The 26,637-nt window shown below is 40.2% G+C and overlaps 1 protein-coding gene across 1 annotated transcript; it reads left to right on the forward strand.

Annotated features, from left to right (window-relative positions):
* Positions 1–313: 313 nt before the first annotated feature.
* Positions 314–26,635, forward strand: xkr9 (XK, Kell blood group complex subunit-related family, member 9). Its single transcript, XM_072677385.1, has 5 exons — positions 314–606; positions 1,853–2,052; positions 4,970–5,559; positions 10,524–10,583; positions 26,504–26,635. The coding sequence occupies exons 1-5, from the start codon at positions 314–316 to the stop codon at positions 26,633–26,635; spliced, it is 1,275 nt and encodes a 424-aa protein (XP_072533486.1).
* The last annotated feature ends 2 nt before the right edge of the window (positions 26,636–26,637 follow it).

The following is a 26,637-nucleotide window of genomic DNA, read 5'->3' on the forward strand; positions in this document are numbered from 1 at the left end:
GTCGCACTGGATAAGAGCATCAGTCAAATGGCATTAAAAAAGTCTACTATTCAGTCTACTGCAGTCTAGCCTCACCCATTCAGCCTACAGCTGAAAACTATTATGTTAAGTTATGAGGAGAGTTTCAAATCAACCTCATATGTGAAGATGATGTTATCAGAATGGTAGTGTCAATCCGTTTTCATCCGTTTATGTGCAGGTCTTGTCTAAAAGGCTGAAAATGGACCTCCAATCCAGATCCATTACAAAGACGGAGGATCACAAAACAACAAGCAACACAAACGCAGGCCGTCTCTGACCATCTAACACAATCATGGATAACAATGGAATATTTAGCAAGTTCCGGTGGATCTGCACTCTGATTGGGATGCTGTGCTCTGTAGTGGACATTGGGTCTGACGTATTAGTGAGTGTGCAGTATTTTCAGCAAGGGAAATGCGTCTGGTTTGCGCTGACGCTGTCCTTCGTCATCCTTGGGTCTCTGTGCACGCATGTGTTCAGCTACGCCTGGTTTAAAGATGATGCTGAAAGAGAGCCGGCACACACGCCGCTGCCCAGGGCTCATCTGGTTGCGGTGCATCTGCTACAGATGGGCTGCTTTACACGGTAACGTGTCTAGAACACATCACTCACCTTCACCTTTAGGAATGTTACAGCACTCAAATGTGCATGTCTGTTTCACTGGACAGCTGAGATCTTTAACATTCAGTGTCATGTTCAACAAAGCCTTGCCCTCTGTAGGAAGAGCAGGGTTGGCCTAAATCATAGTAATTGGGCTCTTTTGGAGAACTGATGAGGAAAGAAGGAGAGGGATTGGGTAGGTGGTTTTAGGCTGTATTCCCAGAGTAGAGATTTGTCAGCTGCTCATTTAGTCCTATAACTAAGATAACAATAATAATGTTAAGATCTGAATAGCTTTCTATTTATTTTGTTGTCATCTGAGCAAAACAGCTTTACAGATTCTGATACTGTCTTAACTTTCCATTGAAGTCAATGGATATGGCGAGTTACTAAAGTTCCAGCACAGACCACTTTCTCCATCTTCACACAACTAAACTGCACATGATGAGTGATCATACTGACTGGAAAACAGTACTCTATATAAGCTGGCTTCACTTTAAATGGCTAATGAATGGATAGACATGTGCTTATATTTGGTTATTAATTAAGCCTCATTAATAAGCAGTTATAACACATACATAAAAAAGACTGAATTGAAAATGATCTGTCTTTTGCTAAACAGCGAGTCCATGTTCCTCCACACTGGTAAAGCTCAGATGTTGCTGGTTCCTGATCTCACTGTGGGTTCTCCATCAGTCAGTGTTCTACCTGTCAGCCTCAGCAGAGATCTGTTCATAACGCCCTACAGTTTACCTCCAACAGCAGCTTTTATTAGTCAGAAGAGGATCCTCTGATCTACTTTCACATATGAAGAGACTGCATTCACATCAGAAGTGTTAATAACTCATAATACAACTTAATAAATGCACACAGACCATTTGAGATCACAGACACATCAAACTAATCAGGAGAAAAATACAAAATAAAAATACTGAATTTAGCAAGTGACAGTTGCCATTTTTGTAATACATGCTTATAAATGATTTGTAAGCTGTTTGTAACCTAATTTAATGAATATCAAACCATTTATAAACTTCAATAAGGGCCATCTTAAATTAAAATACTAAAGGACAGATGATCATCTGATTGTCAGGGTCACACTTGTCAACTTTTTACTAGTATTTTTTATGGCTGGACAGAAAAAGATAAGTGAAAGCATATCTGCAAACTGATGTTCACTGTTCCTTATCTGTGAACTGATCTTCCCTGTTCCTCCTGATTACTTCTGCAGGCACTTCCAGCTGCTGAAGGACAGTTTTAGGCCCGTTTGGGTCCCAAACTCTGAGCAGAACTCAAGGTCTTGGGAGCTCTTTGGTCAGGCGGCGGATCTAAGCATGCTGCGTATGTTTGAGACATTTCTGGAGAGTGTTCCTCAGCTCGTCTTGCAGCTCTACATTGTCCTCGAGCACCAACATGCTTCGACCTTGCAATGTGAGTTGTCATCACAGGCCTTATCTGTGGGGTGAAGTAGTTCAGGCATGTCTAACAGCATTAACATGCAGCAGGTTCAGCATGTGTGGTGAAGAGTTAAAGGGGGAATCCCAGCAGTGTTTGAGATGAACATTCAGAGTGAGGTTTGGTGTGAACCTGTGCTTTACTGTTGATTTTTGTACAAATTTCGACAAGAAAAATATGGCTATTTTATTTACTGTTATGTCACAACACAGCCCCTAACCACTACAAGCTACCTCACTTTTTAGGTCAGTAGAGTCATCTCTGAAATCACATGTTGTCCACATCCTCATGTCAGCCAATCAGTCATAGTTCCCTTCCATGTTCTGTATCCCAAAATTACTGACTGAGCTAAACCTTAATTGATTTAGCTTCCTTATATTCTACATTACGAGTTGTTTAACAATGCACTTTGTGAAGTACTGCCATCTGTTCTCAGATCATAGCGAGCATTCCTATTATTCTTAATCCATTTTGCCACTGTGTTTTGCTTTTTGGATGACCTTTCGCAGGTTGACCTGGCTTGTCACTCTTATCACTCTGTACTCTTTGCTGAAATTCTCATCACTGACCTTCCTCGGTTTACTGTCCACATTTTTTTAGTTGCCTCATTGTTAATAAAGCATTGTCCCACTTTTTAAGTGGAGATATAGGAAGCAAAAGCATGGATGACATCCAAACCTACTTGCTAGGCTAAAGGGACAACCACATTTGTCTCACCATCTGTGTAACAAGGCAGGTGTCAAGCTCAAGATCTGTAACACTGCTTTTAGGTACAGTGTCAGGGCCCTATAAAGCACTGCAAGAGCTAACCTGAAGAGAGGCATCAGGGTGGCTAAAGCAGCCTACAACAACCTGATGTTTGAATTTTGGCAGGGCATCCAGCACCTTACCAACTACAAGACCAGCAACCGCATGACTGCAGATGGAGATGCCACACTGGCCGAGGCAGTGAATTGTTTCTTTGCTAGCTGTGGGGTAAAAGAAAAGCAGCCTCCAACAGTCACATTCTCACAGTGCAGAAACAGTGGAAACATGCACATGCTCAGAGCTGACAAGAAAATGCAGACCAGCTGGCTGAAGGACTCAGAAAAGACACAACTGGGACATACAGCCTACATGGAGTGTGGTGTTTAAAGAACAATCTCGTCCGGAACATCTCTACTTCCTGAGGATCCTCAAGAAAATCAACCTGCAGGAGAAGCTGTTGGTGTCCTACTCCCGCGGCTCTATCAAGACTGCCCTGACGTACTGCATGTTAGTGTGTATGCCAACTGCTCAGCAGCAGACATAAGACCTTATCAGAGGGTCTGCTAACCAGAAGATCATTGGCTGCTCACTGTCTTTCTTGGAAGACCTTTTCAGTTTAATACTGAACCTGAACACCATGTGTTTAATCTGCTGCCCTCTAGCAGACGCTTCAGGTCTATCACAGCCCAGACAAACAGACCTAAACACAGCTTTCCAGAGGTGTCTATAGTGTGTCTGTGCTAGCATTAGCATTAACCTTCACTCAATTCTGAAGAGCGCTGTTCAGTGCTGGTTTAAAAAGAAAGACAGAAAGGCATGTGGTTCTCCTGATGGTAAAACCTGAAAACAACCTAATGGTAGTTTAATAAAGTTTTAGATATTATATACCTTCTACCTAATGTCCTTACTGCTAACAGCTGGCAATAATGTCCGCTAATGGTGCCTTAAGGACCACCAGATGGCTGTGGTTAAAACAAAGACTTGGATTGAAAACGATGATGCCCAATGCATAAAAATATGCCAGGATTGGCCCCAGGCCCAATCCATGAATTGTCGCTGTCCAATGAAAAACATGTATCTCTGAAATAGTGTGTTTACAGGAGATGGCAAAAATGTTCTTAACTTTAAATGGAGGTTCATGTAAAATAAGTTCATTTAGAGCATTTCTATTGGACTATTCATCCAGAATGATTTACAAAGTGCACAGAGCAGCTACAGGGTTCAAACCATTAAGAAAACTAAAAAACAGACAGAAATGAAGATACATGAAGGCTCTTTCCCCCGCTGAGGTTTTCTGAATTTTGGGAACTACTAAAAAGCCAGCACCCTGAGATCTAAGTATTCTTGATGGTTCATAATAAGATCCTGCAGGTACTCAGGAGCGAGGCCACGTAGGGCTTTGTATGATAATATAAGAATTTTGTAGTCAATATGGAATTGAAGTGGGAGCCAATAAAGAGCTGAAGAACTGGACTAATATGGTCAAATTTTCTAGTTTTAGTAAGGACCCTGGCTGTAGCATTTTGAACCAGCTGAAGTTTATTGAGGTTCCTGCTGGAAAAACCTGACAGTAGTGCATTACAGTAATCTAGCCTTGAGGTATTAAAAGCGTGTACTAGCTTTTCTGCGTCCTGTAGAGATAAGGAGTTTCTTAGTTTGGCAATCCTCCTAAGATGCATAAAGGCTGTCCTACAAATATTAGCTATATGTTGCTCAAATGATAAATCGAATGTGACGCCAAGATTTTTAGCTGCTAGACCAGGAATGATGGAAGCATCAGCCAAGTCTAACATTAAGTCTGATTTTATTTCTAGTGTCTTTTGGACCTAAAAGGAGAACCTCGGTTTTGTCACTGGAAGTTATGTGACATCCAGAGTTTTAGAAAGTCAAAGAAAGTATTTACTGTCTATCTCTTGATCTCTTCAGATGTTCACATGTTAAATATTTAATAATGTGAAAACTTAAGAACCCTAAATAAAAAGCAAACAAACAACAACAACAACAACAATGCATGTTATTACATTGGTCAGACTCTCAGAAATAATTTTCTTACTTAGCTGTTTTGTTGCATAACTCAGTTTACCCTAAATCTTGTCTAATTGACTACACACCTGGAATTTCATTTTAGTGAATTTTTGTTTTTCAGATATCAGCATGGTCATCTCCTTCATTAACATCGCCTGGTCCATGGTAGATTACTGCCGCTGTTTACGCAGATCCTTGCCCGACACCATGGAGATGCCTACTGGATTCCCCTCGGCCGTGTACCTATTCTATAAAGTGTTAACCATATCAGCACGGATACTGAGCCTGACGCTGCTCATCATGCTCAACATCTACAATATTCTGGCTTTCGCCCTCATCTGGCTAGTGGGCACTGTCTGGGCCCACGTGTTAAAGACTGATTTCTGCACGTCGCGGTGTCTGGAGTACTTCTATCGAGCCACTGTCGGATTCATCCTCATTTTCACCTTCTTTAACATAAAAGGAAAGAACACTAAAGTATCAATGACTGTGTATTACATATTCAGCTCGCTGCAGAACTTCTCAGCTCCCATCCTTCTATTTCTGATCAAACCCGAGACTCTGACGGCTGAGTTTTTCTTACCCACCATGACATTCATACTGGTGGCTAACATGATGGGGCTGGTGTTTCTGGTGCTGTACTACACAGCCTTACACCCAAAACTCAAAAGGCAGGCTGATGAGGTGGACGGACCTGAGTGCTGCCCGGTTGTAACACCCTCCGGCGCACAAATACGCCAGAATCAATTTTTAAGCTTGTAAGGCTTTCCAAGCTGATCTGTAGAGGAACATTTGCAAAAGCAATGCCCAGTATGCAGTTTATCATGAACTACAAAATGCCCATGTACATCTCTACGTTCTTGTAAAGGCTTAATTCAGCTCCTTTCATCTCCATGAAAAGCACTGACCAATAAAATGAGATGCTCCTTACAAGTCTAAGGTCACTGTGTCATCACCTAATGCTGAGTGTGGGCTAGAGGAGTATAAAGTCCCCCAGCATTGAGCTGTGGAGCAGTGGAGATGTGTTCTCTGGAGTGATGGTGCTCCATTCAAAACCCTTGGATGTGTTTTAGTGACAGAGCTAATCATCGAACATCAGCACCTGACCTCACTGATGTTCTTATTCTAGAGGTTGAATGCAATCAATCCTCTCCCTGCTGGAATGTAAGTCATATTTTTTTTACACCAGAGGTTAAACAGACTGCTTTGTGCCTCTGAGGCTGTTGTATGTGAATGTGCTCTGTTCTGACTGGCTGCCCGTATTCTAAAAATAGCCACATTTCTTTTAACAGCAGCATCAATGGCTTGGTCAAACCACTGTAAGCTAAATAGATTAGTCTAAAATGCTTCATGCTAAATGGTTGGTGCTAAAGTGCTGCAGGCTGAATGGGTGGGAATAAACGTCTGCAGGTTGAAAAGATAATTACAGAACCTACTCATTTTTAAATGGACAGCTTTTACTGTTCTGTGTTTTTTTTATATATGGACTGTAGCACTGTTTACATACTACACTAAACTCATTATTTCAACGTGTGTCTATTTATTATTACTGTTCATGTGTTTATATTTGTTTTTGAGCTGAATAAAGATTACAGAAAGCTAATGAATTTTGTTGATTATGTGTAGATTCTTTACTTCCATATAAATAAAACATTCTTTACACCAGTCACTGCCAAAACTGAAATACGATACCTGTGTCGATGCAATGTATGTGTACAACATTTTCCAGTTCATCAGTGTCATTCTGCATGTTAATCACTGTGCAATAAAAACCAATAATGTGGTAAATGTAAATGATGCTGGTGATTTCACCTGGTTTATTAGATCTGGCCTGAGCTCACTCTCAAACACAGATTAACAATGGGTAGAGAAACCAGCAGGCGGCGCTGTTGTTCAAATATATCTGATATACTGGTCACTGGAGTCAATTTTATTACTATATTATAGTCAGTGATCTGTAAGTGTGTTTAGTGTAAAACTCTATATAACATTAGAAAAAACCTAATAAACATAAAGTCAGTGGTCAGTGAGTGTGTTTACTGTAAAACTCTATATAACATTAGAATAAACCTAAATAAACATAAAGTCAGTGGTCAGTGAGTGTGTTTACTGTAAAACTCTATATAACATTAGAATAAACCCTAATAAACATAAAGTCAGTGGTCAGTGAGTGTGTTTACTGTAAAACTCTATATAACATTAGAATAAACCCTAATAAACATAAAGTCAGTGGTCAGTGAGTGTGTTTACTGTAAAACTCTATATAACATTAGAATAAACTCTAATAAACATAAAGTCAGTGGTCAGTGAGTGTGTTTACTGTAAAACTCTTTCTGAGAGAGCTTTCTAAAGTCCATGTGTTTCTGAAGCACAGATACTAAATACAAAGATGCTGCTTTTGGCTGCGTGTGCTGGGCTGTGATTTCATAAACATAGAGGCAGTGGGTTCACAGAGCACCTGCAGGGAGGACTAACAGCATATATCTTCATTAAGTAGAGAAAATAAAACGCTCCGCTCTCTACAGAATGGACACTCGGGTGATCTTTTAGTGACTTCACTGCAGTAACGCAACATTAATGCAGTATTAAAAGGATTTTTATTGGCAGTAGATGATGTGTACTTGAAGAGTTAGACAGCTCTCTTTACTCAAGCCGTAAGGCTGATGGGCTTTGAATGCTGTTGTTTTGTTTCTTATTTCACAGCATTATATTACTGAATCACTTTGGTTTCTTCAGCACTGAGAAGCGCACACACACAAATGCACACACTATGCACTATTCCTAGATTTTAGTACTGTGTTAAAACTGGCACATGGGGATGAGATTGGTACTGCAATATCTTTATATCTGAGATTGTAGTTCTTTTTCTACTACTAAACTACTAAAAAACAACAAAATATTGTTTCTTCCACCCTACTCTTTATTGAACAGGCCTGTTATATATGTCTAAGTAGATTAAGAGCCCAGAGTGACCAAATAGGCCTGAGAAGTTTTTTTTACAAATCAATGATGACTTTGCCTGAAGAAAATGTCAAAAAGCAAAACTATAAAAGGTGAGCTTTTCCATGAATGACTGTTTCAGGTCACTGAATATAACAGAAGCACTGCTGGTTGAGCATGAAGATACAGCTGAAGACTGTATGGGGATCAGGTGTGTGTGTGTTTAAAGTTACTTTAGGAGGAGATCACCCATTGCTGACACAGATGTGCAAAAGGATACACAGCTCGTCTAGTCCCCATAGAGAAGCACTGCCAATAGAATAGGACTCTCTGGAGCAGACAAGCATGAAACTATTGGCACCATGCCTAACAGTGCCAGGTGTGGGCTAAAGGGGTAAATTGCCCCCCAGCATTTAGGTGTGGAGCAGTGGAACTGTGTCCTCTGGAATGATGGTGCTGAGTTGGGGATGAGATGCTGACCTCACTAACGCTTTTGTCACTAAGTGCAATACAATTCTTACAGCAATTTGAGGGAGTACAGAGCATCAGTGCGTGGATACATCTCCACCATCAATCACCCAGTTCAGAAGCCACAGCCTATGTGGAAGTGATGCCTCCCACCCTTACTCAACAACTTCTATGCTCAGTTTAAAGCACAGAACAGTGTGATGGTGAGGAAGACCACCCCTCCTCCCAATGACCAGGGACTGATCACAGCTGATGTGAACCCACAGAAGGTTGCTAAACTCTGTGGGCCTCCCTCTGTAACTGGATCCTGGATTTCCTGACTGGGAGACCTCAGGATCAGAAACAGAAACAGTCAGGATCAGAAGCAGCATTTTCAACACCACCCTTCTAAGCACTGGTGCTCCCTGGGGCTGTGTGCTCGGTCCACTGCTGTCCACTCCGCTGACTCACCACTCACCAAAGTACAGCTGAAATCACATCATAAAGTTTGCTGATGACATGACTGTGGTGGGTCTCATCAGATGGAATGACGAGTCAGCACACAGAGATGGAGGTGCAGCGGCTTATGGACTGGTGCAAAACCAACAATCTGTCTCTTAATGTGGACAAACCTAAAGAGGTGGTACTTCAGGAGAGTATGAGGTAATGATCTCCCACTAAACATCAACGGTTCTGCTCATTGGGCCCACGACAGCAGGCCTTCTTGGCTATGTTCTTCAGAGGGATTTTAGAGAGTATCCTGAGTAGCTGTACCAATGTCTTCTTGTTTGGCAATTGCAAGGTCTCTGATTGCAAGACCCTACAGTGAATAGTGAGGACAGCTAAGAGGGCGGTCATCTGAGTCTCTCTCCAATCCATCATGCACATTCAGACCACACACTGTATCTGCAAAACACCACCAGTTTCATAGAAGAACCACCCATCTCTCATACAGACTCTTCTCAGTGATGCTGTCTGGTAGAAGGGACCCGATGCATCTGCACAATCACTACCAGAATTTGCAACAGCTTCTTCCCCTTGGCCACACACTCACACACAACTCAACTGACACACCCCCACACTATCCTCCTTGCACACTTTCTCTGACATTGCTTGCTGTATTAATAGAAGTGTTCTACCTCAGGAAATGCCCCCCCCAGCATGGAGCTATGGAGTGATGGTGGACTTGGGGATGAGGCGGGGTGGTGATCATCCAACATTCTGATCTCACCAACGCTCTTGTCACTGAGTGCAATCAAATCCTCACAGCAATGCTCCAGAATCTAGTAGAAAGTCTTCTCTGGACAGTAGACTCCGGCAAAAGCAGGGAAAATGACTTTTTCATACCCAATGAATGAGCAGGTCTCCCGTCCCAATACTTTTGTCCATTTCATGCATTTATTGTATGCACATTTGCACTGTTTGCAGTCTCATGTAGCATTGTGTTGTTTTACATGGCGCCATGGTCCTGGAAGGACGTTCACTTCACTGTGTTCTTTTACATAGCGCATTTGAACTTGAACTTTGAACACACCACTGCCATGATTGGCCTATAAGTGCTGTATTTGGCCAAGAATCATTTGCTATCTGGGGGCGGGGGGGTGGGGGGGGGGGTGCCGCAGGATGAATCAGTGACAGTGTGTCCATTACCAGCAGCTCCACATTTTGTTTTGTCTGCGATGGAGAGCTACGACAGTTTCCCCAAAACCCACATGACCCCCACCAACACCACCCCCCCAGCCTTATCTCAGCCACTTCCATCAGCGTTTCCTGTAAAAGCCGGTCAGCACCGGGGCATAGGAGCGAAAAGTCTTGCCACAATTTGTCCAGACACAATAAACACAGTGAGCGCAGGCACACGCGGGGCTGTTTTCTATTACAGCTTCAAAGTCCACATAAAGCCTGATTAATGTGGGTTTGTGAGGCAGCGTGTCTTTAATTATTACGGCCTGCCTCGAACACAGATACATTAGCAGCGAGAGTAATCTGTAAACGTCCGAACCACTTCAGCTCTGACGGCCGGGGGGCTTTGCCTCATAGCTGGAGAATTCTGCAGAACGGGGAGGGTGAAGTGAGCGGTCGGTGGGAAAAGTCCTCTAATCACGAACGGAGCGCTAAAAAATGAACTCCGGCAGTGACAGATTGGCAAACGAGGAAATTTTAATTAAAACTTTGTTTCTGATCACAGAGTGGCACAGCGTTCCTCCAGGAGTTCTCTAAATAAGGTCCACATGCAGGGCCATGGCGGGCAGTGCGTAATCACATGCTGTGTTTTCTTATGTCTGCAGATCCAGCTGGCACCCTTTAATCTGCAGGGTTATAAAGCAGGCCTGGATCTGGAGAAAAAGGCAAATAAATGCAGAAGCAGAATGTGACGACACACGATGGAGGACAGATCTGACGTTTTTATCAGCCGGAGAAAGGCCGAGACGGGCCGGATGGAAAACGACGCTGCTTCATTGAGTTTACTTCATTCAGTATTTCCATGTGAATGAATCAGGGTTGGCCACAAACAGATCAATGCAAACTCTTGTCTTAAGCAGTACAGGTTATTACAGTGTGTGCTGCACTCAGATGCAGGCCTAGCTTATCAGGCCTTTTCTACAAACGTCCAAAAGTACTAAGCAGTGAATTATGAAGCTCAGCATGTTGGGAAAAAAGAGTGTAACTGTGGTCTGAATGGGGCACGCCTTTGGCGGTGCAACTGTCAAAGCAAAAAACTACTAATATACAAATTTCTGTGTAGGTTTATTTTAGCAGTGCTATATTTCGGGAATGATTACGTTTTGACTACTGTGTTCATTAATGACTACACGCTTTAGCTTTGGTCCGAAGGCCAATTTGAGCTAGTAATGTATTATTTCAGGCTTGTTTGGGCTTGAAATCACAGCCTAATAAATCTCAGATGTGAACAACGTGGATTTCAGAAAATGCTTTTCCAAGAAAGATGAAGAGAAATGATAGTTCATGTGCAGAAAGAGGCCACAGAGTGCTGCTGAGGTCAGAACCTACCGTGGCATCAGAGAGCAGTGCAACAGTGCAAAGACTATCACAGAGATAAGCAAGCTCATGTTTTAGTAGCTTAGTGGGAGCACTGTATGGGACAGCACCAATTAATGACTGTATTTGGTTTTTGACATTTTTTGCCCTAAATCACCTAACCACTGTGTGTGCTTCTCTGTTCCTCATTGCTGATACAGCTATTATTGTTTAGCTTAATGAAACACTTTTAAGTAATTACCCTAACAGCAGTGAGAACATTCTAAAAAGAAAATGGGAAACACATAACATATTTACATATTTATATCAAATCTTACTGTTGCAGCTATGAGAATTATATTAATTAAAGGACCTGTGTTGTAAAAGCTGCATTTCATTGTTAATAAATCTTGTGCTTCTACTCACTGGCCACTTTAATAGGAACACCTACTTTGTACTTTAACGTACGAGCATCTTTTTTAGAACCCCCTGCCTTGTGCTTCCACTAACTGGCCACTTTATTAGAAACACAAATCTTGTGGTTCTATTCACTGGCCACTTTATTAGAAACACCAATCTTGTGGTTCTATTCACTGGTCACTTTATTAGAAACACCAATCTTGTGCTTCCACTCACTGGCCACTTTAATAGGAACACCTACCTTGTGCTTCCACTAACTGGCCACTTTATTAATCTTGTGGTTCTACTCACTGGCCACTTTATTAGAAACACCAATCTTGTGTCTCCGCGGACTGGCCACTTACTTACAGAAACAAGGTTTACTGTGAATTTACTGAGAAGTGGATCATTCAGATAAAGCACTTTTACTGAGAAGTAGATCAGACAGATAAAACACTCTTTACCATACCTGAGCAGGTATACACTTCCACCTGCAGCACCTCGTAACACCTACAACACACATCAATTCCACATCTATCAGAAAGCGAGTTTAAATGGCAAATGAAAAGCGCCTGTGCAACACAAACAGCCATGTAAACAATGTAAACATGAGTGGAGAATGCTGACAGATGCAGTCTCAGAGAAACTGAAAGACTGAAATAGCTTGAAGCTAATAGTGTAGAACTCTTGGAGAGGATGCAGGAACTTACAAGACCAGCTGAACAGCACTCATACATAGAGTATATATACACAATAAATCTATAATTAATACATAATTACGTCCCTTTCAAACATAGATTTCCTTCAATGAACACAGAACATAAGAGAGAAGAGAGAGAGAGGAGGAGAAAGAGACTGTGATGTGACAGGGAGAGAGAGGCTGAGAGAGAATGAGAGACACACAGACAGGAAAAGGAAGAAGGCTTGATTAAGCTGGATGCTGCGCTTGTTTCTGTGTTTTCATTCTGACGCCATCATCATTCCTAAAGATCCATGGTCATGGAAGCTGTCAGAGCCTTTAGTTTTGGGCCGGTTACAGGTTAAAGTGATGTTGAACTGAGACTTCAGGCTGTGTGTATTTCTCTCTCTGTGTAAGTCCGCAGGAGGAGACTGATGATGTGAATCCATGATAAAAACACTAAGTATAGGTTAAGCAGCAGTTTTGTTAATTATCTTACCTCAAATGTATGCAATCATCTTTGATGCTTCTTTAATTTTACACTGGAGCTACAAGGCTAATGAGCAAACGTGATAGAAGTGTATACCCCACCAATTAGCACTGGAGCCACAAGGCTAATGTCTATTTGTTGTTATCTAGGGTGTAGTCTCTGTGTTTATGTGCTGCTGTCTTGGCCAGGGCTCACTTGTATATTTTTATAGTTAATCTGAGTGTGACTACCCTGGTTAAATAAAGTTTAAATAATAAAGAAAAAAAAAAGCAAACAAACAAAAAAAAATATATATATAAGTGTGATGTGATCATAAGTGATGGAAGCTTGTAACCAACCAACTTACTTATGAGCCATTATCAGCCAGGGTGAATCTCTTACCCTTACATGTTGGAGGAACTGTCAGTTAAATCAGTCAGTGTTTCAGTGTGTGTAAAACACTGTGTATTAAAGGTCAGGTTCAGTTTCAGCTTTGTACTATTTGTTTTAAGCTAATCCACCTCAAATCACAAGTCAAGTATACTCAAACTTTCTGCTTTCTTTAAATGATATAGCAAAATAGCAAAACATTAAGTACATGTACAGGCACATATACTTTTCAGCATATTTGTCAGTACAGGTCTACTATACTTTGACTTGTATAGTTAGTATATCTGTAATAGACACTTGGAAAAGTACACTTAAAGCACACTGACTTGTTTTTTTGTTTGTTTAACCCTTTAACCTTAAAAAGCCTATGGCTCACCAGCGATCCATTAACATATTAATACATGAGAATAGTATTAATTTAGAATTTGTACAGATGTCCCTGTAGATACTGAGTAATAAACTATATTGTGTAATAAGCCTTGGAGTGTTAAGAGGTTAAAGGAAGTACATTATTAGCATCCTTAAATAAACTTCACTTTCACGCACAGAGCAGAGGCAGAGCGTTCTCCATTAATATGCATGAGCTCATTAATGAGGACTTTGATTGGCTATCACTGAAAAGCAAAGCATTGATCAGAATGGACATTTAACTAGTTTCCCCTCTGATTTCATCGTCCTGTTTCCTAAAGAGCCATGGTCATGGAAGCTGCCAGAGTGTTTAATTTTGAGTTTACTGTCCAGCTCAGAGATTAATCACCTCTTTAACCACCATGATGAATCCATGCCTCTGATTCTGAAACTTTCAGTTCACTTTCACACACAGAGGCAGAGTGTTTATCATTAACATGCATCAGGACACACACAAAATAACTGCAACATTAAAAAGACAGAGCTGTGCTCAGCATCGGCACGGTGCCTTTATGAATAAGGAGATGGAATCCGACAATGGCATTTTTCCAAGAACAGGGTTATCTATGTCTTCTTCTAATGACTAAAGGAGAAGAGTGGGTGGTTGGATGATGGCATTCTCTTGCATCAACCCCCCTCTACCCCCCCTTTCAAATCGAGCCCTGGTTGTAACCCCCTGCCCCCCAGGGAGTGAAATTCAAGGTTTGGCACAACCACGAATCATCCAGAACAGCCATCCTGGCGCCGCTACTGACTGCCTGCTACTGTGTTTAGCTCTGCTCCGTGCTTCAATCCATGTTAATAGACAACAGTAAATCATACAGTGTCCGAAACCACATAATCAGGTCTACTAGAGATTACTGAACAGCAAGGGAGATGTGGCTGAATTTGGTGATAATTCTAGTTTTCCAGCTTAAGCGGTGCAGTATTACATTCTGGTGCCAGAGACAAAGTTTTAAGGGAAGCGTGCAATGATTCAGGCATGCATTTAACACCATGGACCATTTAAGGTGGAATGGAAAATATAACTACAGTTTAGTTCTAAAGGACACAAGTACTTAACCTACTAAAGGAATAAAAGGACCATTTAAGGAGGAACAGGAAATATAACCGAATTGAAGTACCAAAGTGAAGTAATAAACTATTACATTGTAGTACTGTAAGACTAAAGGGATTTTTTTATTTAAGGTGGAATAGGAAATATAACTAAATTATAATACCAAACAAATAAAGTACTGAAGTAATTGACTACTAAAGTGTTGAGCAAATAGATCATTTGGATTGGAAAGCTTTTTTAGTCAAAAGTTGAGTTCTAAATGAAGAAACATTAGGTTAAATGGACACTAGTACTTAAGTACTCATAGTAAACGATTTAAAATATTGAAAAAATGAAAAAATGGTGTCTGCACTTCAGTCTATGTTTATAGACGAAAGTGCGTCATACAGTAGAGAAACCACATAATCAAGTCTACTAGAGATTACTGAAACCCTTCACATGGTTTAAGGAGAGTGTGTGATGACTTAAGGATGCAGTTAGCACCATGCTAATTGCTGACTGTAAACTTCAATTACCATTGAGCTACATTAGCTTTGTAGCTCCAGTGAGTCTATCTCTAACAGAATGAGCGTAAACACTGAGTTATGATAAAGCATGTGTGTGTGTGTGTGTGACAGTGCTTTGATGTTGGCTTGTGTGAAATTTGTTCTACATGAAACCAGCGCTAATCTGATTATGGACTATGATCCGTCCGGCCTACTGTACAAACTGTAAAAACGAGCAGCAGTTTTAAACTTGATCCTGCAGCCGAAACTCAAGACATGCAGTAAAACATTAAAGCTGCTTTGATCTGATATGAGCCCATCTGCACAGGCGAGAGGGACAGAACACAGGCTTTAGATGCCCGAGTGTTACTGTTCCTCACCTCACACTGAGAATGGCACTGGCGGCAACCTGCGACAGAACCCTCCGAAATATACCTTGAACACAGACCAATCTCCTTTGGTCATGGTTCTCCAAGTGGAGTCCGGGGACCTCCAGAGGTCCCTGAAATACAGCCATGGGGTCTGTGTTTTTTTTTGAGCCAATGTAAACTTTAACGTGAGCCAAAAGAAACATGGTAAGATCGGCCAGTATGTCCCTGCGCTCATCACTCTGTACTTCCTCTATATCAGCTACAGAATTTTAGTACAGTGATGATATGTTCTAGTCTGGTTTTAGTAAGAACCCTGACAGCAGCCCCAACGCCAATCTGTCGCAGAGTTCTAGCTAATGAGCCCAAGGAGCTGCTAGAACAATCTTCAGAGATAGCAAATAGCTTGCGGACGTTGTTAGCAGGTCAGCGGAGGGATCAAAGCCACAAGCCGCTCATCACAGCTTCAGTCTAATAAATATGATTTCCTAAAATTTCAACAGTTGGATTATATTAATCTATGGGGGTCATCTGATTTCTCACACAAGAAGGTTCCCCTGGCTGCTTCCCATCTTTTGTTCTTTCTTTCCTCCTTGTTCCTCAAATGTGTGTAAGCAGCCGAGACATGTTTGTTTCTTTTTTTAGTTATACACTGAAGCTAAGAGGCTAATGTAGCCAAATAATAGATACGGAATAACTATTAAAAAATGAATTATCTAATAAATAATTCATTGTGACTACTAAACGATTAATAGTGGATATTAAATAATTAAAACTAGATACAGAATAATTCATAGTACATGCTCAAAAATGAATAGTGGATACTGAATAATTTATAGTAGATTTGGAATAATTAAAAGTGGATACTGAATAATTCATAGTAGATATGGAATAATTAAAAGTGGATACTGAATAATTCATAGTAGATATGGAATAATTAAAAGTGGATACTGAATAATTCATAGTAGATATGGAATAATTCACAAAAGATACTGAATAATTCATAGTATATCCTGAATCATTTATACCAGCTGTGAAATTAAAAGTAGATACTAAATAATTCATAGTAGATATTAAATCATTCGTAGTAGATATGGAATAATTTGTAGTAGAGACTGAGTAATTCATAGTAGATATAGAATAAATCACAGTAGATAACAAATAGTTTTTGGTAGATACTGAAAAAAATCATTGTAGATATTAAATAATGCATAGTATATGCTGCATACTTTATAGCAGACACTGATTACTGCATAGTAGTTCAATTAGAAAGACTTTAAGGGTTTACTTTCAAAGTCTTGAGGTACTCTTAGCAATAGACTCGGTTTAAATAATCTCAATTTGAATTTGAATCAAATCAATTAAAATGATTATTTACTTAATATGGTAATGCAGTTATATAATTACTCCATGTTATGTAATTCATTACATTTGCATTCCATTTACACTCTACATCCATCATTTGCTGAATCTCAGAGCTTGCCAATGCTTTCATAGGCTCTGTGACAGAGTGTCAGAATGCTGTGCGATTTTTCTTTTAGAGGTGATCTCAGATTACTGTTGAAGCTTTCATGCTCCGATATGGGACTTATTATGCTGTCTGACGGCCGATAGGTTTCTAAAGGCTGGGCACTGGTCTCTCTGGGACGCCTGTGAGGCAATGCCACTCAGAAATATAATGCAACCAAGATGTAGAGCCCCCAAAACTCTCCCACATAACCTACATAATAACACATCAGTGACAAACAGATTTGCCCACATTTTGAGATCACCTCAGATATAGTTGATTCAGTACTTTTCTAGTTTTATACTAGAGCCACAAGGTAGCTGAAAGTAATGGGATCATATACCTCACCAATTAACACAGCGCAAATTGCCTGTCTGAATGATCACATACCTGCCATAAACTTCAAGGTTTTGGACACTGTAGGACACGCTGTTATCTACAGACACGGACAAAAGCACAATACATGCTCAAATGAACGCTCACATGTGCTCCTCTCAACGTTTATTTTTCTTAAATCAAGGGTATCAACAGGTAGTGCTCATTACAGTAGCTGCAGGCACTCGTTAGAAAGGTTGTCTGTATATTTTTGGACACATTATGCAAATCCTGAAACTTGAACTTTGAAATCTTCTCTGTTCTCATCCATTATCTAGGTTTCTGGACAGGAAATGCTGTGGCATGTTGCCATGGAGAGACCGTCTTACAGCATGACATCATCAGAACCTCAGGAACCCACACAGCTCCTAATTAGTGTGTGATTCGATGTGGGCGAGCTGAATAATAACGTGTTTTCTCTCCAGCAGCAGCAGAACAGGACACCGTCCACCGCCAATGTAAATAACACTGAGCAAAGGGGAGAGAGAGAGAGAGAGAGAGAACTAATCCAACTGGACCAAACGAGTGGAAAGTTTTTGTTTCCTCTGCAGAGATGGATAGAGCCATAAGGAACATGGTAGATAGATGGATTTAGGTGTTGGAAAAATGGACATCGCACTTTGACAAGGGACAAATTGATGTCCAAAACAGCAGGCAGGTCTTGTTGGGGTGTTTCTGATATGCTGTGGTTAGTATCCACCAAAATTGGACCTCTAAATTCCACAAATCTTGATGTAATGGAGCATCTATGCGATGTTTAGATGTTTATGCGATCTGCTGACAAATAATACATTTTGACATTAAAAATGCTCATATGGTCAGACGCACCCACTGGAAATCAGAAAGTGATGGAGTGAACTGGTGGTTGATCTAAAGCGCTAGGCCTTCAATTCTACCGGTGAAGTCCTGACCAATGAAAAAAGCTTGTTTTACTGCATCAGCTCAGATAGCGCTGAAAACACAATGCTGATTGGACAATTTTCCATTTATGGATTCACAAATTTAACTTAATAAACAAGTGTAGAGCTGTAGGAAATGCATCATTCTTTATTCTTCATTCTTCAATGCATCTAGATAAAATGGCAGTGTGTGTTACAAAGCTCTGGGCTTTTCTCTAAGGACCAGTATCCTCACACTAGATCACACTGTAAGCTGTGATAATGTATCATTTATACACTGTGTGAATCTGCCGCATCACGAATGCCCCTCCCCCCGGGTCTCCTCACAGCCTAATGGAGGCCCTGTTCCTGCAAATCACGCGCAAATAATACACACCTCAGGGCCCACAGGAACTGGACCGGTTCCAGCCTGCAGGATCATTACTGCTGTCCCACAGCACCTGTATACAAACCCCACAGCTTTTACAGGTGTTTATACAGTGTGCAGCACTGACTTCAGCTTTTTATGTACAGTACCTCTGGGCTTCAGTGCTTCAGCTCACAGGCTTTGAGCTGCAAAACCATTCTACGTTTGATAATAGGTTTAAATTAGACAGCAGCACAAGCAAAGACTACACAGAATAAAGCTCACAACTAAAGCACTGGAGACCCAGCAATCTATCTATCTATCTATCTATCTATCTATCTATCTATCTATCTATCTATCTATCTATCTATCTACAGCTCTCTATCTATCTACAGGGACTTAAACAGATGTGTTTAAAGAATGTGTGGTGACATTCTGTGGAAACAAACACAGATGTCAAATCAATGCGAAACTTTTTACACAATTTAGAAAGAAAGACGATATGTCCAGAAGAGAACATCTGGACACCCTACTGTAAAGTGCATACACCTCTACTGATCCAGAAGCACAAGAAAAGTTGTCTTCAACCTGCTTAAAACCAAATAAATGAGCCACAGAAGTCTTTGCATTCTGTTCTGTGAAGCAATTAAACGTTGGATGTTTGGATCAGCGGTATGTCTGGAGGAGTAGAATGAAGCTTGTGCTGCAAAGAAAACCCTGCCGACAGTGAAGCATGCCAGTGGATCGGTGATGCTCTGGGGCTGCTTTGCCTCCTCTGGCACTGCAAAACCTCCAGAATGTGGAGGGCAAGAATTCAATCAGGAAATCCTACGAGAAAATGTCACACCTTTCTGTGTGGAAGCTGGAGCTTGGGCATCATTGGACCTTCCAACAGGACAATGATCCCAAGCATTCCCCACCAAGGCCTGGTTTCAAAAGAGGTCCTATAAGATTCTGGAGTGGTCGTCACAGACACCTGACCTGAACCCCATAGAAACTCTTTTTTTGAAGAAGAAGAAGGGGAGTGAAGCAGCAAACCCCAAAATTTTAGTAAATTGGATGCCACTGTCTATGAGGAATGGGCTATGATTCCTCAACAGTGGTGACAGAAGCTGGTGTCAGGCTTTGCGTCATGTTTGCAACAGGTCATAACAGCAGAAGGGTGCTCTACTAAGTTCTAAAGACATTTGTTATATCAGTATGTGTTATATCAGTTGTGTTGAGCTACACTGTTTGATTGGATTTACTGTAAAATCTCATTTGTAATTGGGGTTATATTGCTACTGTATGTGACCAAAACTGTACCACTTTCTCTTTTACTGAACTCCCCTATAAACTTGATTATTATTATTATTATTATTATTATTATTAGTAGTAGTAGTAGTAGTGGTAGTACCTATCCTGTGTAAAGGTGTAAATAGCTGTTTAGTTCATTGGGTGTAATTGCTTCATTCTTCATTCTTCATTCTGCATTCTTCGCCTGCAGGTGTCAGTGTTTAACCGTCGCTCGGAGTTTTACTCACTACGCTGCAGCTCTAACACACACACACACACACACACACACACACACTCACAGCCCCAAAATCCCCCTATGAAACCCCTCAGACTCTTAGAATGTTGTATTGAGCCGCAGGATCTTCAGGGTTTTTTAGGGTCTGAACTTTAAGCTGATCTAAATGTTAAGGTCTGAATGTGCACCCGCTGCTCTACTGTATTCTTATATTCTTCTACAGTATGTGGGTTCATTCAACATCAGTAATGTCCTTCATTAAAGGTGAAGTAAAAAGTAAAGGCTAGGTATTTTAATATTTAATACATTAACACCATTCATTCATGTACTACTACTACTACTACTACTACTACTACTAATAATAATAATAATAATGATAATTATAACATCAACAATAATACAAATGGTAAATTATTTGAATAATAAATGCTACTAAAATGACTTGCACATTCAATTGAAGTATTATTATTATTAGTTGTTTTATTGTTATTATTATTATTATTATTATTATTATTATATTTGTATTATTTTATATTATTATAAGCCCTAGAGTCCTAGTAGTATTCGATTTTCCAAATTAGATTTGACTACATTTACTTTAGAACAGATCCATTTATTTTTGACTATTTGATATTTCTAGAGAATGTAGTTATTGAAGGTGGTAATTTTTGCACTATTATATTTGACTTGTATTATACTATATTATCAACTCCACTTAACTGAAAACTATATACATACGAGCAATGAAAGAGGCTGAAATGCTTCAAATATGATTCATTATTGACACTAAAATATAATAATCAATAATTACATTTACTTTTTTGTCAAGCACAAACCTGGAAAGTACACAGTTTAAATATTATCTGTTTAAATATTATCTAAATGTTACAGATAAATGAGTAGATCATAGCACCTCAAAACATGTGGCTTGATATTATTATATTATTATAGATTATTCTGCAATATTAATGTAAAGGTTTATTATAATGAGGTTATACTTTTGTTTAGGGTGTTAGTGACCTGTAGTGACCCCAGGAGTCATCCAATCACCCACAACCCACAGGATTACACACAAACTTGACTTGATGATTAGATGATTATGTTTTATAAACTCTGCAGCACATTTACATTAATTGACATTCATATTTTCTATTGATTACTATATTTTATGTAGTTGAATTTGTATTAATATTGTAGCCTATCTTACTGTTTTTGTGCATTTCTTCATATTATTGTAGCATATTTGTACTGTTTTCGTATGATATGATCTTATTTATGTTGCTTCGCTCTTTGAACTTTCTGTGAAGAATTTGGAGCTGCATTTTTGTAGGTGATTGTGCTCAAATAATAAATAACAATAATAAATGATAATAATAATATAGCTGTATGCAACTTTTACAGGAAACAAACCTAAATATGCAATTTGTATCTCTAGATTAGTACTAACCTTAATAACAGACAAAAATGTGGAAAATGTGACAAACCTTTATAATATAAATATTTATGTACATATAGCCCTTGACAAAACAAACCTTGTATCTCCACAGTAAAAGCAACTTTACAAAAGAAAGAAAAGAACTTTGTTTACTCTCAATGGATGTCAGTGTAAAAAAATATATTATTCCAAGTCATTTTGGATCATTTCTATTAATCCATTCATTATGAAACTTTGACACAATGCACAGAAGAGCTGGTGTTTACAAAACACACACTCTTTAGGCAGACATCCATATAATACTATACTTTGCTTTTATAAATTAAATTTTCTTATTAAAAAACTTGTATCCAGGAAAAGAACCATTTAAATGACTGCACTACTGTAAGAAGTCTTGAGGAACCTCTTTTTAATATATGTATATGCATATATTTACTGTATAGACTTCATATATGATAATGATGAAAAATAGGGTATTGAAGTGGAGCTGTGGATTCAATTCATTTGAAATGTATTTGTACAGCCGCTCTACAGAGACTGAAGTCAGATCCCTTTTTTGAGAGCCAGAAGCAACGGTGCCAAAAAAAAAAAACCCTCCTCAGAGCAAGAGGAAGAACTGTTGAGAGGAACCCAGACTCAAAAGGAGAACTCATCCTCCTCTGAGGTTAGACTAGTCATTAAATCAGCTCTAAATCATAAAATATCCCAGACGTGTCTCTACTGGTTCTCTCAGGAGCAGGTCTGAGAGACCACTGAGCAGATGAGCTTCATTTCCACACCAGGAGAGCAACCTCAGGTATAGGTGAATTACACTGAAACCTCTGATCATACCTGTACCCCCTCACACACACAGGCCTGCAGCTCTGCTGATCTGTATGGGGGGTTATTTGATTTCACCAGCTACTGAAAGTGAACATCACACAATAGGTTCATGGCTGTAATCCTGCAGGACATGTTCTGTTAACTTACTAACAGAAGTTCAACCCCTTAAACAGCCTATGACCCGCGAGCAGGAAGAAAGTGTGATCACAAACTTCTATTACCAAAGAATCGCCCCACCCGAGCGTACAGAAGTCCCTGTAGTTACTGAATAATACACCTTAGTGTATGTTCATCTGGCTGTGTTAAGCTGGGTTAATAAAAAAACACCACGACTATAAATGTATATAATAAATGTGAGTATTAATGTCAGGAACGTCTTCTAAACAGCTGCAGATTTCAAAATGACCAGCTCAAGCAGCTGTATGTAAGGACGGTACGTTATTGGTAGGTGTAGCCACTTTTTCAAAGGTCTGGAAGAAGACCCAAACTGTCACCCTCAGCTGAGAGGACATTGGTTCGGATGGTCAGGAACTACCCAAGAACCAACAAGGAACACTGGAAACTGCTGGATCCTCAGTGTCTCTGTCTACGGTCTAGTGAGTTATACATCACCATGGACTGAGAGGCTGCCGTCCAAGAGAGAAGCTTCACCTAGGCTTGACCAAAGTTTGCAGCTGACCACGTGGACGAAGAAAAAGAACTACACAAGCTGAACCTCTTGATGAAGCTCCATGATGGCTACCAAAAGCATCTGGCCAGGTGTAGCGAATGCCAACTTCCAACCATAACTGAATATGTATATCTTCGCTGTCCAATGAAAACCATGTATCTCCTCAATAGTGACCTTACAGGAGAAGGCAAAAATGGTCTTTACCATGAATGGAAGTTACTGTAAAATTTAGAGTTTATTCCAAGTAATTTAGAGCATTTCTATTGGTCCATTCATCCAGAATTATTTACACAGTGTACAGAAGCAGCTACAGGGTTCAACCCATGGAGAAAACAAAAAACTGACAAAAATGGAGTTACATGGTTTTCATTGGACAGCAGTGGTATGTGTATTTGTATGTGTAAGTATTTCTGTTAGTGTGTATAAGTGTGTATTGGTGTGTATATGGATGTATGTGTACTGTTCAGCCTCTGAGATTTCTCAGTCAGTGTGGATCTGCACACACCGCCTCACTTCTCCACCTTTTGCTCCATAAACTTCACTATTATACTGACTAAACATGGTTTTAAGGGTTATGTTTCTTCCAGTTCTCATTCTGCCGTGATCAAAAACACAAATGGTGACACACACCCCTGCAATTTGCCTGAAAAGGTGTATGTTTTAGAGAGAGCATGATGGAGGCAGTGGAGGGGGTGAGACAGAAAAACACACAGAGTAAAACTCCTATAAAAACATGGGTTACTAAAACTGAAATTGCATTAAATGACACTTTGGCCTAAAGTGCTTGTAATGATGTAATGACCCTCAGAGAAGAAGTGGCCATTGATGAGCCTGCATTATGGGTGGTTCTAAAGATATCACACCAGTACACGTTTACAATTTACCATTAATAGTTTAACAGTTTAATAATTTAGTAATTGTTAGCAAAAAACGTACCAAGAAAATATACAGTTATGATCTGTGCAGTAAATGTTTATATATCTGGCTATTATTGTGTCTATAAAAGTGTATAAATGTGTGTGAGCATTTGTGTGTAGAAATGAGTATATTTGTGTATTGTGTAAATGAACGTCATGGCAGCATTGTGTTAAAGACCCAAACAGTCAGTAAGATAGTAACTGATTAAAATCTCAGCCCATGTGATTCATACATGTGTAATTGTTTGTTTGGAATAGTGAAATCCTTTTGGAAATTGTGGAACCCTTTTTTTGGAACAGGGGAATCCTTTTTGAAACCATGGAACCCATGTCTGGAATAGTTTAATCCTTTTTTGAAGTAGCAGAACCCTTTTTTTGGAATAGTGGAATCCGTTGTAGGGGTACCCTTTTTTGGAACAGGGGAATTCTTTTCTGAACAGTGGAACCCTTGTCTGGAATAGTGTAATCCTCTTTGAAACGGTGGAACCCTTGTCTGGATTAGTGGAACCCTTGTCTGGAATAGTAGAATCCTTTTTGAAGTAGTGGAACCCTCTTTGAAATAAGCTTTTTATAAAGAACCATCTTCAACAGGCTTTACATGTGTCTCAAGAAACATTTGAAAAGTGTGGTGAACCAGGTGAAAACCTATTTGAGCATCTAATTGGTTCTTTAAGTTGTCATGGTCCTATACAGACGCACTGCCTTTCCCTAAGAACCCTTAAAGAACCCCATGTGTTTCAGTGCTTATTGTAGCATTAGCAGTATATTTTATCGATACTTCAATGATATCAAAAGAATGATCCTTTTAGTTCTGAAATGTTCATTTTATTCCACCCCTACGCTCTAAGCAACAAGGTTCTCTATAGAACTGAAAAGGGTTCCCTGAAACATAATAATAGTGGAATCATTTCTGGTGCTATATTAAAGCACCATTGTTAAAGGCTTCCTTAAAGAACCATCTGCAAGTCTTCCTGTACAGCTGGGCAGAGAACCTTGTTAAGATTCGGTTCTATGAGTTGTAACAGAACCATTGGCTTTACTAAAGAACCTTTTAGTGTATTATTAGCGCTTCCTGAAACACTCTCAGCACATTTCAAAAACAATTTAATAACATTCAGTTAAGTTTGTACATCGCACCATCCCGAGTGGTTAAGCCGGCCCCTAGCTTTAGCTTGCTGCGGTGCGACTCGCCGCGCGTTTCTGCACATGAACCACACCAGCTGGACCCAGACGGAAGCTACTGAGGTGGAAAATGCAGGAGAGGTCCTGACAAGATAAAGATATCAGGAGCAGACAAGGGCAAAGTAACATATCGATGCAGCGGGCCTCGGCAGGCCGACACCAGATACCTGCTATTTAAAAACAGTGGTTTAGCTTGCTCATGGATTTGCCTCTCTCTCTTTCTCTCTCTGCTTCTTTCTCGGCCTGTTCCGCCGTGCCTTATTAAAGCACTTCTGGAACTTTATGTCCCCCCATTGTGTAGAGCTGCGACCTCTCTTTTCTGGCGTGTCAAAGAGACGAACACGGTCACCCCTATAACTGTTTATGTAGCGCACTTTCCTAGCTTCATGGAAAAAAAATCCTCCTGTCCAACTAATGGAATTCCAGGCTGCACCAGATTGTGAGCGTACAAAAGAATATTTGTTTGTCCGATTCGCTTTCAAGCGTCGGGGTTCAGCGGAGCATGAGCTAGCGAAGCCCCAGATAACTCCCGCTGGCCGAGTGCCACATTTGCTTTGTGGCGATAGCTGAGGGGAATTCAGCCGGCGTCTCAGCGCCTGTTCAAACTGACAGTGAGGCCTATGTAACAGCTGAGGAGTTCAGCTATTAAGGGACGCTAATTTATGGCATTAAATACCATTCATTTATTCCCTAAGCTAAGCTAACTCCGGATAAAGGGCAAGCACACTACAGTTTTTTTTTAATCGATAGAATGCTGAAAGCAAACATTTGGTTAAAGAAAAAAGATACACAAGATCTCCCTTAGCCCAAAATGTAGTTACGCAGCCCACATACTGTGTGTTCCTTTGGTTTTACAGCAGAGCTAAAATGCTAACACAGCAACATGCAATGGTATCTAATAGCTACTGGGTTAACACAGTGCTAGCTTTATGTCTACATCATCAAACACTTGCCTCAGTGAAGCTTAAATTGACCTCTCATTCACATTTTCCATTCCACCTTAAGTGCTGCAGCAGTTATGTCTATGCACGTAGGTGCCAGAATACACCTACTGCCCCATTTAAGGTGGAATAAGAAACTGCAACAAAAAAAGAGCCAATTTTAATGGACTCTTCTTAATCATTGCTCAGTAATCTGTAGTAGAATTGCTTATGTGGTTTCTGACAATGTATCTATAAACATGGACTAAAGTACAGACATACTTTAAGCTTCTACGTTAATGCTGCTGAAACTGATAGCTAAGCAGCACAAGCTTTTATAATAGATAGGCAATTTGGTGCAAACTTTTCAAACCAGGCACTTAAAGCCCCTCATCTGTCACTCAAAACCCAAGCCCCACCCCTGGCTGTCTGTGACTGGCTCCCCTGTCAGGGCGTCCAGTTCCTGATGGATGGTCGAGGTCAGTGGTTCAGCTGTGGGTTCAAACCCGCGGGCCTGCAGCCTCTAGCTCTGCGCTGCCAGATCAAAACAACAGCCAGAAACCCAAGCACTGCTCTCAGCTGAGA

Source organism: Salminus brasiliensis, chromosome 1 (genome assembly GCF_030463535.1).
Source record: "Salminus brasiliensis chromosome 1, fSalBra1.hap2, whole genome shotgun sequence".
In the NCBI taxonomy this organism is placed as follows: domain Eukaryota; kingdom Metazoa; phylum Chordata; class Actinopteri; order Characiformes; family Bryconidae; genus Salminus; species Salminus brasiliensis.

Coding starts and splice junctions, on each gene's coding strand:
- xkr9 (XM_072677385.1), top strand. CDS start 314: ATGGATAACAATGGAATATTTAGCAAGTTCCGGTGGATCTGCACTCTG. Junction 607..1,852: donor CAGATGGGCTGCTTTACACG/GTAACGTGTCTA, acceptor TTACTTCTGCAG/GCACTTCCAGCTGCTGAAGG. Junction 5,560..10,523: donor GACCTGAGTGCTGCCCGGTT/GTAACACCCTCC, acceptor TTATGTCTGCAG/ATCCAGCTGGCACCCTTTAA.